Raw genomic sequence first — 14,973 nt, forward strand, 5'->3', positions numbered from 1 at the left:
AGAAAACTGAGGTAATTTTAATGTTTTAGTATTTTAACTTTTGTATGTTTTAAAGCAGGGTTGTATTTTTTTCTTGATTTTACTGTTTTATCTTTTGTAATCTACTTTACCTTTACCTTCACCTATACCTTTAATCTGCTTTTAGGTTTTTGTTTTGTTTTTACAATCAAGTGGTGTACAAATTTTAGGAAGCAAGCAAACGAACTTTTCCACAGGATAAGCGAATGATCTAATCTTGATATCCTTTCCAGGCAGTTGTAATTGGGATTTAGTATTCATGCTTGGCATAGTTGGTTTTTAGATATATTCTGCCAAGAATCATTCACCCCATCTACTTGAGAAATGTTGATGGCAATGAGTTACACCACTGCAACAGTTTAGTGCATTGATCTTTTCAGCATAATGCTAAACCTTGACTTGTCACTACAAGGACAAATTTCCACACACTGACTTTATAATAATAAGCCTACTTCAAGCAATGGGTTATGAAACTCTGTTATTAAAATAGGCTAGATTAGGTCGGCGGTTCGAATCCCTGTGACGGGGTGAGCTCCCGTTGCTCGTTCCCAGCTCCTGCCAACCTAGCAGTTTGAAAGCATGTCAAAGTGCAAGTAGATAAATAAGTACCGCTACAGCGGGAAGGTAAATGGTGTTTCTGTGTGCTGCTCTCGTTCACCAGAAGCAGCTTTGTCATGCTGGCCACATGACCTGGAAGCTGTACGCCGGCTCCCTTGGCTAATAACGCGAGATGAGCACCACAACCCCCAGAGTCGGTCACGACTGGACCTAATGGACAGGGATCCCTTTACCTTTACTTTTATCAACAGCTGTTAGTAATGATCAGGCCTGTGCAGAGCATGTCTTAGACCCAGGGAGGGAGGCAACTTCTTGGCATGTTAGTATAAGTCTGGCAGGCCCTGGCTGGCTTAGCCCTCCTCGGCCCAAGACAAATGTACTTGGCTGCCTCCTTCTGCACAAGCCTGGCTACGGTGACTAAATTAATACTTTCATGTTCAGCAACAGGATGCCTCTAAATGCTAGGTTCTGGGGAGAAACAGGAAAAAGCCATCCCTTCTTGTAAGGTCCCTCAGGCATGCAGCTGGGCACTTCTGGAAACAGAATGCTAAACTAGTCCAGTCCAATTATGCAGAGATGCTGTTTTGTTCTTATCACAAAATGTATTGTTTGCTTTGGTGCGATATTTCAACTTGGAACCGTCTTTTTAAAGATGCTTCTTTCAGGAGCCGTGAGAATTGCTGACAAAATCGAATCTGGTAAAACATCAGTGGTGGTGCACTGCAGTGACGGCTGGGACCGTACAGCTCAGCTGACCTCTTTAGCCATGCTAATGCTAGACAGCCATTACAGAACTATCAAAGGCTTTGAAGTCCTCATAGAAAAGGAATGGATGAGTTTTGGACATCGGTTTGCAATGGTAATTTCAAAAGGTTTTTGAATTTCTCCTCCTATAAAATTCTGTAAAACTTGTACCAACTGTCTATGTAAGATCTGCTCTTTATCCACCAGGATACTAAGCATGACAGATAACATGAATCAGTTTTGGTTGTTATTTCAGTGTAGCTTATTTAGTATCTAATTGTTGGAAGAAACCTAGTTTTTCTGATAACACTTCTTAATTGTCCTGGGGCAGTTTTTTTTTAAAAAAGCTATTTTAAATACATTTGACAAAAAAAGAGAGAGGAAGCATTGCTCCTGACCCTCTTTCTTCCTCACTAGCGTGTAGGTCATGGAGATGATGACCATGCTGATGCTGACAGATCACCCATTTTCCTTCAGTTCATAGATTGTGTTTGGCAAATGACAAAGCAGGTGAGGATATGTTTTTAATTATATCTTCTCTGTTTCTAATCCACAAAGAAAGTAATGCCTTTTTCGGGGCAGTGTAGTAACAAGTGAAATTTTGGAACTAGTTCAGTGCACAAAGCAGAGTGAAATAAATGTATGCAGAGGTGAAAACATCTAAATTGGTGGGTTTTGCAAGATCAACATTAAGAAATTACCACAGAGGGGCCTGTCATCCTATGAGCAAAGTTCTCCCCATGGAAAGGCTGTTCCTAGCCTCCATTAACCAAAATGGCAGTCTTCACCAGTTCCCCCCTGCCCCAAAAGTCTGGTCCAGAGGGTTGTAGGAGCCTGCACAACAGCATAGATGTTGGTGTCACTTCCCTCTTCATCAGTAGAAGCCTACATCAGATCAAAGGCCCAACTCTTCATGGAAGGATACAACTTATTTATTGGTGTTTGATACCCGAACGTTTGATAAAGTTTTCTCTGGCATGACATGATGATATAACAAAACAAAAATATTTTCTGGAGAGAAACAGAAATTTGAGAGTGAAAATTCACAGTTTTTTTAAAATTAACTTGAGTTCACATGGAATGGATAACCTTGCTTTTAGTATGAATACAGTTTGGGAAACTGCTGTTTGTGGCCTCTCTGTGATGCTAGCCAGTTTACATATCAAAGACATCTAACTAATGTATACAAACTCTTGTGTTTTGCCTATTTAGGACAAAATTAATAGTGTTGCATTCTATTTATCATTGAGGTTTAGAGCAGATATTTTATAAAATGGATGATACTTGCATTTCTTTTAACAATGCACAATACCACAAATCTGTATAACTGTCATTTTACACTTAAGTTCATATTCCCAATAAATTGATTTGAGGAACTGTGAACCACATCTCAACACTGCTTCAGCATGATTGTCACAGAGAGCTTATTCTTCCAAAGGCAGTTGCTGGTGCCCTCTTGCTAGATCTAAATTAATTCTGAACTAATGTAATTTTGTTGTGAATTTAAATAATACTTCTTTCAAACTCCTTACAAACAACAAAATTCATCTCAAGCAGCCCTTCCTTTATATTTTGCATTGCAGCTTGAAAATTGGGACCTTGTTATACTTTGCTACTCTGCAAAAAGTCACTTGCTTATTTTTCTGTGATTTGAAATTGCATGAATGAGATGTTTAATGTTACCTAGTTTGTTTCAGCATGCTTAGTTAAAGGATGTTGCTTCCTTTTTGGAAAATCATTCAACTATTTTTTGCAGGAATTTTCCCCCCAAAATGCTTTGAACATCTGGAAGCAGCAAAAACCCTTTAGGGGCAGACCCTTAACTCAGAACAGCCTTGTTGTTGGGTTGTTTTTTGTGTGTGATCTCCCTTGTTGCTCCCTATTACTTGCTATAAACTGTTTAGTTTCCCTCTAGTAAAGGACTGTGAAATGACTTTGCCAGTTCCACATGTGTGCAAAATCTGAATCCAGCAAGAGATTTAAAATAAACATTGAACAGTTATAGCCCAGAGAGGAGAGGGAAGTAGAACACATTAGAACCAAAAGGGAAAACTGGGATGTTGTTCATAGGACAGGCACCTCATATATTTTTTCAGAGAACACAATTTCTTAATCTCATCCAAACTATTTATCAATGTCTTGATTCTGAACGATGGTAAGAGAAAAGAGCTCTCCCCCTCATATAGTTTATTATCCTGTACTTGCAGCAGTTCAAACAGACTCAGTACCAATTCACAGGGTTTGTGGCACCTTTGTCTTTATATGACCACCTATTACACTAGCTGCTGCCAAATGGAAGTGAGCTACATGCTTACATAAAAGGTTATCCTTGACAACGTTCCACACCCAGCAGCCTTCTGGCTTTAAAATAAGTTGATATCTTATTGGGGTTTTAATGATTGAATATCATACCATCTGGTACGCAGGCTGAAACCCTACCTGCCCGCTCACTGTCTCGCCAGAGTGGTGCATGCTCTAGTTATCTCTCGCTTGGACTACTGCAATGGAGGTGACCCGGAAACTACAATTAATCCAGAATGCGGCAGCTAGACAGGTGGGAGCAGCCACCGAGACCATATAACACCGGTCTTGAAATACCTGCATTGGCTCCCAGTACGTTTCCGAGCACAATTCAAAGTGTTGGTGCTGACCTTTAAAGCCGTAAATGGCCTCGGTCCAGTATACCTGAAGGAGTGTCTCCACCTCCATCGCTCTGCCCAGACACTGAGGTCCAGTGCCGAGGGCCTTCTGGCGGTTCCCTCGCTGCGAGAAGCCAAGTTACAGGGAACCAGGCAGAGGGCCTTCTCGGTAGTGGCACCCATCCTGTGGAACGCCCTCCCATCAGGTGTCAAAAAGAAAAAAACAACTACCAGACTTTTAGAGGACATCTGAAGGCAGCCCTGTTTACGGAAGCTTTTCATCTTTAAGAAATTAGTGTATTTTAATATTTCTGTTGGAAGCCGCCCAGAGTGGCTGGGGAAACCCAGCCAGATGGGTGGGGTATAAATAATAATAATATTATTATTATTATTATTATTATTATTATTATTATTATTATTATTATCCTTATAGAAACTGTCATGAGCACATCACACGCACATAGAGTGCAACATGTTCTCTTGGCTACAATAGAAGACCTATTTCAGGCCTCATTTTAGCAGAGGCAGGGGTGAGAGGTGGTTTAGCTCTCCAGGAGCACATGTGTACCCACAGCTGCCATGTTGGTGACCACTGCTTTATGGGTTAATTCAAAATGATCGCCTAGATCAGAAGTTATGGCAATGCTTACCTAGCTATATTCCTGCCCTTTTATTGGATGAGATTGTCAAAAGTTTGAGGTGAGGTGGGAAGGAGAGCACAAAAGGGGTGTAAGGATAGACAGGCTCAGCTTACGAGTGGTGGGCACATCCTCCATCCAGCAGCACTTAAAGAGATTGCCACATATTTTCTATTGTGGATGCAGCAAAAATACTTAAACCTACATCATATGCCACTTATCACTGCTTCATACCATAGGCAAATGTTTTAATAGCTGCCTCGTTAAACTCAGAATTGAATCCACACCCCAACAGATGTAAAAATATTTCAAGTGACAGCACAGCCGCTGAGGTCTACTTTGGATGAAGCATTGAGCTGACAACTCTTTCCAAGAACTACATTTTGAATGGTGGAGTCCCTGAAAAAGAAATTTCTAATTTCCCCGTAATAGAAGAATCCTTTTTCATTCGCAAGAGCTCAGCACACATGCACACACACACACACAATTACACAATACCTTCCTAATCTTGATGAACTGCAAATTGAGATAGTGTATGAACTCCAGTTGACACTGTCATGTGTGAAAAGTATTTTGTTACATAAAAGCGCTGCAATAAAATGTAGTTATTTGGATGTGGCTTCAATCCTCTGTGAGTCCTGCCACATTAGTCCTTCTTTGCTTCCTTTCATAAGGGAAAGAACTGAGTCTCTTGAATTCACAGAAAAGAAACTAAGAGCCTATGGGAATCTTCCTAAACAACACCCTCCCAATACAGTCATTTGTCCAGAGTTGCCAAATGCTAGTACAGTACAACTCTCTAGTCTTACAATTTAAATGTCTCTTTGACATTTTGTAAACCTTCAAATTGCATTTTACATTCAAGATCTCTCTCTCTCTCTCTCTCTCTCTCTCTCTCTCTCTCTCTCTCTCTCTGTGTGTGTGTGTGTGTGTGTGTGTGTGTGTTTTCAAATAAAATACAATAGGCCTGAAACCTGGCTTACATTCCAGGGATCACATCTAAATCCAAAATTGTGTATAGTCAGAACACATTGGGTTCAACAACAGATGGGATTGCCAAAGTCATTTCCCCCAGAACCCCACCCCTTTCCTTTCCTACACTCTCTTAAATTTTTAAACATTTTTTGCCACACACATAAGGCTGAATGTGCACAAGTTACGGGCGTACTGTACTGTTTTCCCTTAACAAAAAAGTATAACAAAATATTTTGTTGTTTTAGTTTCCAGCAGCATTTGAATTCAATGAGCTGTTTCTGATCACCATTTTGGATCATCTTTATAGCTGTCTTTTTGGCACCTTTTTATACAACTCTGAACATCAGCGAATGAAAGAGGTAAAGTAAATCACCCATGTAATGGTTTTACAGAAGCCAAAAGAAAATTTGAGGCTGTTTTGCCTGTTCTGTAGAGCTGAAAGTTTTTAAATGTCACCTAGAAATGAATTTTCATATTCCTCTTGACGTACCAAAAAGGCACCAGATGCCACGAATACAGGCAACTTCTCCCTTCTCTTTGAATCCATTAGGTAACATGAGCCTCTATGAAACCTGAGGGGAGCCCATGGGATAGTGATGGAGCAAGCTGAGAGTCCCAGCCTCCTTCTCCATCTAAAAGGACATCAAGTAGAAAGGCTAAAAAAGCCTTCTGGGCTTGGCAGGCCTTGGCAAGTTGCTTCCAGTCAGAGTAGTCAGTACTGGGTTCAATGGACAAATGTTCTCAAAATAAGGTGGTTCCGTATGTTCAGCACATACGATTTTTCTCTAGTCAGGATCTCTCTGAACATACCTCAGTTGCATGAGAAATGTGAATAGCGGATTTTGAAGGATCCTGGGTACAACACCCAGCTAATGTGCTAAATCGTGCTAATTTGAACCTCGAGAGAGAGCAGAGGGAAAGCACATGCTAAACTATGTCACTCGCCTTTTCCCAGGAAGAAAAATGTTAGTACAAGCCTAACCTTTTGTGTTTTGGTATATATCTGACTTTAAGTGACTGATTCAGCACAGCAAATTGCACAATTGCACCACAAGATGGAGCTGAATTACATATTCTCACCAAGTATGTGCCTACCAGGCAGCTCCCTCTCATGAATGGATAATCTAATGCAGCTCCCTTAAAAAAAATGCAATTTAAGAGACAGCTGTAGTGGAAACAGATGCTTTGTAGCACTGGAGGAGTATAAAATTGCAAGATGATGCTGATAAGAATTCAGATTCTGAAACCTTGATTTAATAATGGTTTCATAATGATGTTTGTATTTGGTCATAGAATTTAAAAACTGATATGAATAAACCTAAACATGGACATTTAATTAGAAACATAGTATTTAGGTAGGTATAGGGAGACTGTGGTAAAAATAGGTTATAACCCTTTTCTAAAATAACTGCCTCATTTCTGTACTTAAGTGTTTTTTATTTCCTGACATCTCAATAATTTTCTTACCTTTCTGATAGCATTCAGTGTTTACCTTTACCATTTGAAGCCTATTTTTTCTAATAGGTGGGGGTAAAAATTCAGTATTTTCCAATGGAAGCTTATTTGATAACGTTGAATTTGAAAAAGCATAAGAAATTATTGTTGCATCAAAATATTGCCATTATTTTTCTTTAAAGGAAACAAGTTTGGGACCATGATATCTCTTAAAACAGAAACTCAGTGCAAAACGTGGGCTTGTCCACACTTCCACTTCTCCTGTGACTAGAAAGCATGAATCTGAGCTGTTTTCCACTTCTCTCATGTTTTGCAGGCACGGGTCTGAGCAATTTTGCCTTTGCACTGCCACTTTCCCCCGGAAAACCTTCTCTTCAGTGCCAATTTGGAGCAAATGTCTCCAAAACCTGAATGATGTTTGCTCTGATTCAGTGGTAAACAATGGATTTTCCTGGGGGGAAATGGCAGGACAAGCAGAAGTGTAGATGAGCTCTTAGTAAATTCAAAACATTTGCAAGAGATCTGTAAGTTTAATACTGAAGTGGATGTGTTTCCAATTGTGGTCCTTGTAACTCTGGCTTTCCATGTAGGTTTATTGAGGATTCCTCGGTGAAAATAAATGTTTTCCTGGAAGGTGGTTTGTCCATTTTTGCCAGTCTTCCCCAGCATTGGCAACTGTGGGAAATTGTGAGTTTTTGTTCTGTGTCTGTTTATAGGGCAGGGTATTCTAGGTTACATTCTAAAGACAAACAAGTCTACCCTGAACAGAGAACATACCCAAGAAGATGCCCCAATGCACATGAGTTCCACAGAAGATGTTCCTCAGCCAACAGATTGATATAAAAATGCTTCCTTAATAGTTAGAAGTTTGAAAATATTTTCATTATAATTGTTTACAAGTATTATTTTTCCTTCAGGAGATCAGCACAAAGACAATCTCTTTATGGTCCTACATTAATAGTCAGCTTGATGAATTCAGCAACCCTTTCTACGTAAACTACGAAAACCATGTCCTATATCCAGTTGCTAGTCTAAGCCATTTAGAACTATGGGTGAACTACTATGTACGATGGAATCCACGAATGAGACCCCAGGTATGCATTTGTTTGCTTTTCAATTGAATTTCTTTTGCCATTAAAAAAAAGGGAAATGCAATACTAAAGAGGTCTAGAAATCATCAGAGCTTTGATTGTTTGGTAAAATAATCAAAGGAATGTGATTCTGTCCCTTTCATCTCTGACTGGAGCAACATACAGTGGTGCCTCACTTTACGAATGCCTCGCACAACGAAAAACTTGCTAGATGAAAGAGTTTTGCGTTGTGCGAGGCATTCATAAGACGACAAAATTTTCTATGACCGCCGCTTCGTCTTACGAAGCGCGGCCATAGAAAGTGGCAAAGGGAGATCAGCTGTCAGCGAGGGAAGCTGACAGCTAATCTTCCTTTGCCAGGGGGCGGAGCTGAAACACGGCGGTGCAGCGGCTGCCCCTGCCTGTCTTCCCCTTGGTTTGGGGAAGACAGGCGGGGGCAATCAGCACCCGCTGCGATTCAGCTCCATCCCCCGCCGCCGCCTCTCGCCTGCCTCCCCCAACCTCCGAAGTTGCGTTCCATGTCGGGGGAGGCAGGCAAGAGGCGGCAGCGGGGGAAGGTCTTCCCCCGCCCCCGCTTCTCACCGCGAAAAGCCGGCATGGGGCTTGGCAGCGGTGGGGGAAAGGCGCAGGATCGTTCCTTCACCTTTCCCCCACCCCTCCCGACAGAGCCGGATCCGACGAAGCTTCTGAAGCTTCGTCCGATCCAGCTCTGTCGTTGGCAGCAGCGGCGCTTGCTCTCTTGGCTCGGGAAAGCTCCTGCCTTCCTTCCCCGAGCCAAGAGAGCAAGCGCCGCCGCCACCACCAGTTCCCCCGGAGCCCATCGGAACACATTAATTGACTTTTAATACATTCCTATGGGAAACGGTGCCTCGCTAGACGAAATTTTCGTAGGACGAATTGAGTCCTGGAACGAATTTATTTCGTCTAGCGAGGCACCACTGTATTTTTAAACAACTGGCTGCTGCTCAAAATGGCCAGTTGGAGGGCTTCAAAATTTTGACTGGCCTTGATAACTAATAATTATTCGCGATAGCCTGAAATCCTGCCCAACCCCCACAAATCTGGGACATGCAGAGCTTTAGCCTGTCACTCTGTACTACAGAGATGCTTGGGAGCAATGTGAGTATTGCCACTTCCAAGTGCCTCCGAGGCACTCCCAATAGTTCCCTGCACATGCTATTCAGTTCTTTTGAAGAGCAAAATATATTTCCATCCAACACAAAGTGATTGACTCCCTTTCCCAGCCCCCTCCAAAATCCTTAAAGTTCTAGACAATGTGTGGAGAACTAGGGAGGGAGGAGGGACACAGCACAAAGTAAGAGATGCAGCTCTTTAACACATTGCACACACAACACCATTTCATTCTTTTCTTTTCTTTTGTCAACTTTGCTATATTTTGTGGTGATCTGAAAGTTCTCTCTGTGGCAGTTCTTTCACATGTGCAAGCTGTCAGATGCTGACCAAGCAACCATGAATCAACCTCTGCTGTGTGAGAATGTTTCCTTGATGGCAGTGGTTGTGTGTGCTTTCCTTCTTGGATTTGTGACTCAAGTGCATATAATTATTTATAATTTGTGCTGATCAATGATTATTAGCCTTCTCATCTGCTACCTTTAGCAATGGGCAAGTCCCCATCTGTGTCCCCACTCATTTTTTCAGGGACCAAAGAAGTCTGTGGCAGTCCTACAGATACTGGAGTCCAGGACCTGGGGATAATATAGGATTAAAACTACCCTTGCCTAGGGTGAAGTTCACTCAAGTCAGTATTCAAAACCTAGAATAGGCAACTGTGGGTAGAACAGTGCTCCAATTTTCCTGGCCATAGCTGATTTTATAGCATCCCCCTCTTCCCGGTTTCAGTTTGATGACACAGTCCTTCTAGGATTATGCATTGTTCTTCTTTGAAATATGTATCTGCACAGTACACAATTATAAGTTACTGGGATAGGATCCAAACAGGATTGCCCAACCTTGTTGTTGTTGTTTAGTCGTTTAGTTGTGTCCGACTCTTCATGACCCCATGGACCATAGCACGCCAGGCACTCCTGTCTTCCACTGCCTCCCGCAGTTTGGTCAAACTCACTGTCCAACCATCTCGTCCTCTGTCATCCCCTTCTCCTAGTGCCCTCAATCTTTCCCAACATCAGGGTCTTTTCCAAGGATTCTTCTCTTCTCATGAGGTGGCCAAAGTATTGGAGCCTCAGCTTCACGATCTGTCCTTCCAGTGAGCACTCAGGGCTGATTTCCTTAAGAATGGATAGGTTTGATCTTCTTGCAGTCCATGGGACTCTCAAGAGTCTCCTCCAGCACCATAATTCAAAAGCATCAATTCTTCGGCGATCAGCCTTCTTTATGGTCCAGCTCTCACTTCCATACATCACTACTGGGGAAACCATAGCTTTAACTATACGGACCTTTGTAGGCAAGGTGATGTCTCTGCTTTTAAAGATGCTGTCTAGGTTTGTCATTGCTTTTCTCCCAAGAATCAGGCGTCTTTTAATTTCGTGACTGCTGTCACCATCTGCAGTGATCAAGGAGCCCGAGAAAGTAAAATCTCTTATAATTTATAATATAAGGATTGTGCCCAACCTTACCAGGGCTGAATATCTGAGTTGGTCATCTTCCTCCTACTCAGCTCTTTTAGAGGCCACATTTTAAGGCTTGAACTGTTACCAGTTAGCACTAAATCTTTTTACCTTTAGGTTTTGTGTTGCTGTAGAAGGAGGAAATTTTGGACACGAAAGCTGCATAATCACTAATTGCCTCATAGGACCTATTTAAAAAGTCTCATTTTGTTGCCAGATTGGAATAACTGTTTGTGCTGACTCTTCTTTTTTCTCCCTTTTATGAAAGCAGACTTACCTTTTACGACTGCTAGTAAAGGTACCTAACCCCTCTCTCTGGAATACCTTAGCACCTTCTGTGAGAGAGTATTTTTAAGCTTTTCTTTCCTCAGGGTGGATTATTTCAGAAATCAGTTAAAAATGCAAATTTGAAAGAATTTTATTTTACTGATGAGATGAGAATTTTCTAAACAGATCTGGTCAGCAATTCTGAATGCCACAAATTCTAACCGTAATGGGGATTGTGCCTGTGTGGTGTAGAATTCTGGGTTGTAATCATTGCTGGTTCTACTCAGAATAGACTTACTGAAGTTAATAGACATTAGTAACTTGGGTCCATTAATTTCAGTAGGTTTACTCTGAGTAGGACTAACATCTGATAAAGCCCTCTGTTTTGGTTCTTACTAAAAGTGCTTCATAAGTGGCACAATCACTTTTGTACGTTCTGATGTACAAAATGTTCTGACATTCCTTTTTTGTTGAGGTATGCACTAAGTTTCTACCCAAATACTCGATAGGGAGATGTTGGATCAAGGCTGCTTGGAATGTGGCAATGTGCAGAAAAGATCAGGCAGCCTGAGGTCAGGTCATAACGTAAGAATTGCACCCCCATCTACCCATATGTGTTGTGCATGTTTCAATGGAAATAGAGTGTAAAACAAAAACAAAAAACTACAGCTATAGACACATAGTTAAGTCATACAATAATAAGAACTTATGAATCAGCAAACAATAGGAAACAGCAAATGAAACTGAATGCCGGAAGATTCCTGACAGGTAAAAGAAATGTCTTCTTTCCTTACCAGATATCAAAATGCATTCAAGGAGCATACCGTAATAGGGCTATCAAGTCCAACTAGCATAGTGACTATATTCTACCTCCACTGTTGGAGGCAGCATGCTTTTGAATGCCACTTGCTGGGAATAATAGCAAAGGAGTCCCGTCACAGCTACACTTTGGCTTATATAGGACTAAGAGGTTTAGTCTGGACTGTGTGGCATGCTGGGAATATCCTGTTCCTAACCCTCTCTCTTGTTTTGTGACATGGGTTTATTGCCAGAAACAGTTTGACACTGAACTTCAAGAGATCTTGAACTGATGAAACTGGCAATGTAAAGGTTATTGGGCGGAGAACTATAGCCCAAACACCTAGCCCTAACTGACATGCTCCAGCTTTTTTCTGTTAACTTTCCTTAGCATAGTTCCTCTTTATGTTAATACTGTATCTGAATGTGACCACCTTGGCTGTGAGCCCTGGAGGACCAGCTCCCTGCCTTTTTCCACCTGGCCTGGAAGGTCGGGGCCCTGACTGACTCCAGCTACAAAGGTCAAGGCTGCTGAACAAAATCCTTGGCTGGGATTTTGTTTAGGGGGATTTTGTGGGCGGGTGGTTGTTGCTGTTGTTTCTGTTAATTTTTTGGACCTTATTATTTCATGTGGAGATTGTTCAGTTTGGTTGTGTGCTTTTTGATGTTTTATTTATTATTTATGACTACTTTTGCTATGTCTGTAGGTACATGATTTTTTATATGTTGTAAGCTTCCTTGAGCATGGTCTTAACTTTAGAAAGGCAGCATGCAAATAAAATGATTGATTGAAAAGGAGAAAACCATTTATCTGGCTTTTGTCATCAAGCACTTTGAGCTAAGGAAGGAGCCCCAGGATTAACTGGAACAGTGTGGCATTGGGGGAACTTGTATCCCACCAACAAACTTGCCTAAGCCATGCAGCTAGATCTGCTGTGCCTTCACTGGGACTGTGGCCATGCCTGTTGCAGACAGGTAGGCAGAGGGGCACTTGAAACAGGACACTGTCTTACCAGTGCTCAAAGGGAGTACCAACAAGTGACCTGTGGAAGTGCCTCACAGAAGCAAGTCCTTGCGCTCTAGTCTTCCAGCTGAAAGTAATGCTAGTTCCATTAATTCACTGTGCAAAACCACAGTCCCTGTATTCAAAGGCTTTAAGCTGAGGAGTTGACGAAATGGCAGTTACTTGCTATAATGAATACCTGACAGGAGAAACCGATTTGAGAATGTGGCTACAATCTTATGCACATTTAGTTGGGAACAAGCACCATTAAACAGTGAGACTTAACTTTTGAACAAACATGAACTGTATGAGTAGGACAGCTGAGTGTGCTCAAGTTCCCCTATGCGAAAAGGGAGCAAACAACAGAGTGGAACCATTAGTGATGTCATCTAGATCTAAAGGTGGAATTCTGTGACTCAGTGGAGGATGGAATATTTTGTCAGCATTTTTATAGCAAAAAACAAAATGGGTGAGCCTCAAAATATTTATAGTGCACCATTTACTAATTTTTAACATGTTGCCATTTCATGCCTGTATGTCTAGCCTATGATCATCCTGCTTTTCATACTAGTTGCTGATTTGCAGCCAATTTTATGTTCTCAGCCTCAAGTTTTGAGTTGTTTCCCCCCCTTGTCTTCCCTGATCTTGAACTACTTTTTCTTTGCCAAAGTGACGGTGCTGTGCTTCCATTCCTCAAAACACATTTGATCTTTGGTTGCTTCTTTTATTCTGATTCCCTGTTAGTTTTAGGGCCTCTTAAGCTTGTAAATCGCTTGGGAGATTGATCTGATTTTGACATTTGCTTTTTGTGAACGTTCAGTTTGTATTTCCGCTACATTTCAGAGGCACACCTTTTTATGGTAGAGATTTAAAATGTTGATCCAATGTGGCTATGATGTTTTCGTTCATGGGACTCCTTGTGCAGTGTTGTTTAGGGCTTGAAATTAGTTCTACTGGGAATATATGCTGTTTGAAAGACTATCAAAAGCAACAACTGTAGAACATTGTCCTTTTGAACCATCATAGGAATGTGTTATGACTCTATAAAATAATAGTTTTATGCTCTATAAAATAATAGTTTTATGCTCTGCTCCACTACAGAGTTCATTGGACTGACTGGGTCAGGAGCCTTTCATTTTTTTTGTGCTGGATGCAGAACAGCAACTTTCTCCACTGTTGGAAGCTCTTAAGGAATGTAATAGTGCCGTGCAAGAGGTTTTGAGGGGTGACAGAGTGAGTCCAAGGTTCCTAATGCTGATGTAGCCTTTTTATGTGGGGAAGAGGAAGTTCTCCTTTCTCCCAATTCTTCAGAGTTGAAAGTGCTATCATGGAGCCAACATTGTTTGTGGTGTGCAGTTGTTGTTGTTTAGTCGTTTAGTTGTGTCCGACTTCATGACCCCATGGACCATAGCACGCCAGGCACTCCTGTATTCCACTGCCTCTCGCAGTTTGGTCAAACTCATGTTCGTAGCTTCGAGAACACTGTCCAACCATCTCATCCTCTGTCGTCCCCTTCTCCTTGTGCCCTCAATCTTTCCCAACATCAGGGTCTTTTCCCGGGGGTTCTTCTCTTCTCATGAGGTGGCCAAAGTACTGGAGCCTCAGCTTCACGATCTGTCCTTCCAGTAAGCACTCAGGGCTGATTTCCTTCAGAATTGATAGGTTTGATCTTCTTGCAGTCCATGGGACTCTCAAGAGTCTCCTCCAGCACCATAATTCAAAAGCATCAATTCTTCAGTGATCAGCCTTCTTTATGGTCCAGCTCTCACTTCCATACATCACTACTGGGAAAACCATAGCTTTAACTATACGGACCTTTGTCGGCAAGGTGATGTCTCTGCTTTTTAAGATGCTGTCTAACTTTGTCATTGCTTTTCTCCCAAGGAACCCAAGAAAGTAAAATCTCTCACTGCCTCCATTTCTTCCCCTTCTATTTGCCAGGAGGTGATGGGACCAGTGGCCATGATCTTGGTTTTTTTGACGTTGAGCTTCAGACCATATTTTGCGCTCTCCTCTTTCACCCTCATTAAAAGGTTCTTTAATTCCTCCTCACTTTCTGCCATCAAGATTGTGTCATCTGCATATCTGAGGTTGTTGATATTTCTTCCGGCAATCTTAATTCCGGCTTGGGATTCATCCAGTCCAGCCTTTCGCATGATGAATTCTGCATATAAGTTAAATAAGCAGGATAAAAAAATTCCT

General features: G+C 41.7%; 1 protein-coding gene across 5 annotated transcripts in view; it reads left to right on the forward strand.

The window, feature by feature from the left end:
• MTMR1 (myotubularin related protein 1) overlaps positions 1-14,973 on the forward strand; it is a 55,163-nt gene that overhangs the window by 32,249 nt on the left and 7,941 nt on the right. For all 5 annotated transcript variants that reach the window (XM_035113258.3, XM_035113260.3, XM_035113259.3 and 2 more), the window contains 4 exons: positions 1,229-1,435; positions 1,738-1,830; positions 5,818-5,931; positions 7,945-8,121. In XM_035113258.3, coding sequence (XP_034969149.2) covers positions 1,229-1,435; positions 1,738-1,830; positions 5,818-5,931; positions 7,945-8,121 — 591 coding nt within the window. The remainder of the gene's footprint in view (positions 1-1,228; positions 1,436-1,737; positions 1,831-5,817; positions 5,932-7,944; positions 8,122-14,973) is intronic.

The sequence above is a fragment of the Zootoca vivipara genome, chromosome Z2 (genome assembly GCF_965207765.1).
Source record: "Zootoca vivipara chromosome Z2, rZooViv2.hap1.1, whole genome shotgun sequence".
In the NCBI taxonomy this organism is placed as follows: domain Eukaryota; kingdom Metazoa; phylum Chordata; class Lepidosauria; order Squamata; family Lacertidae; genus Zootoca; species Zootoca vivipara.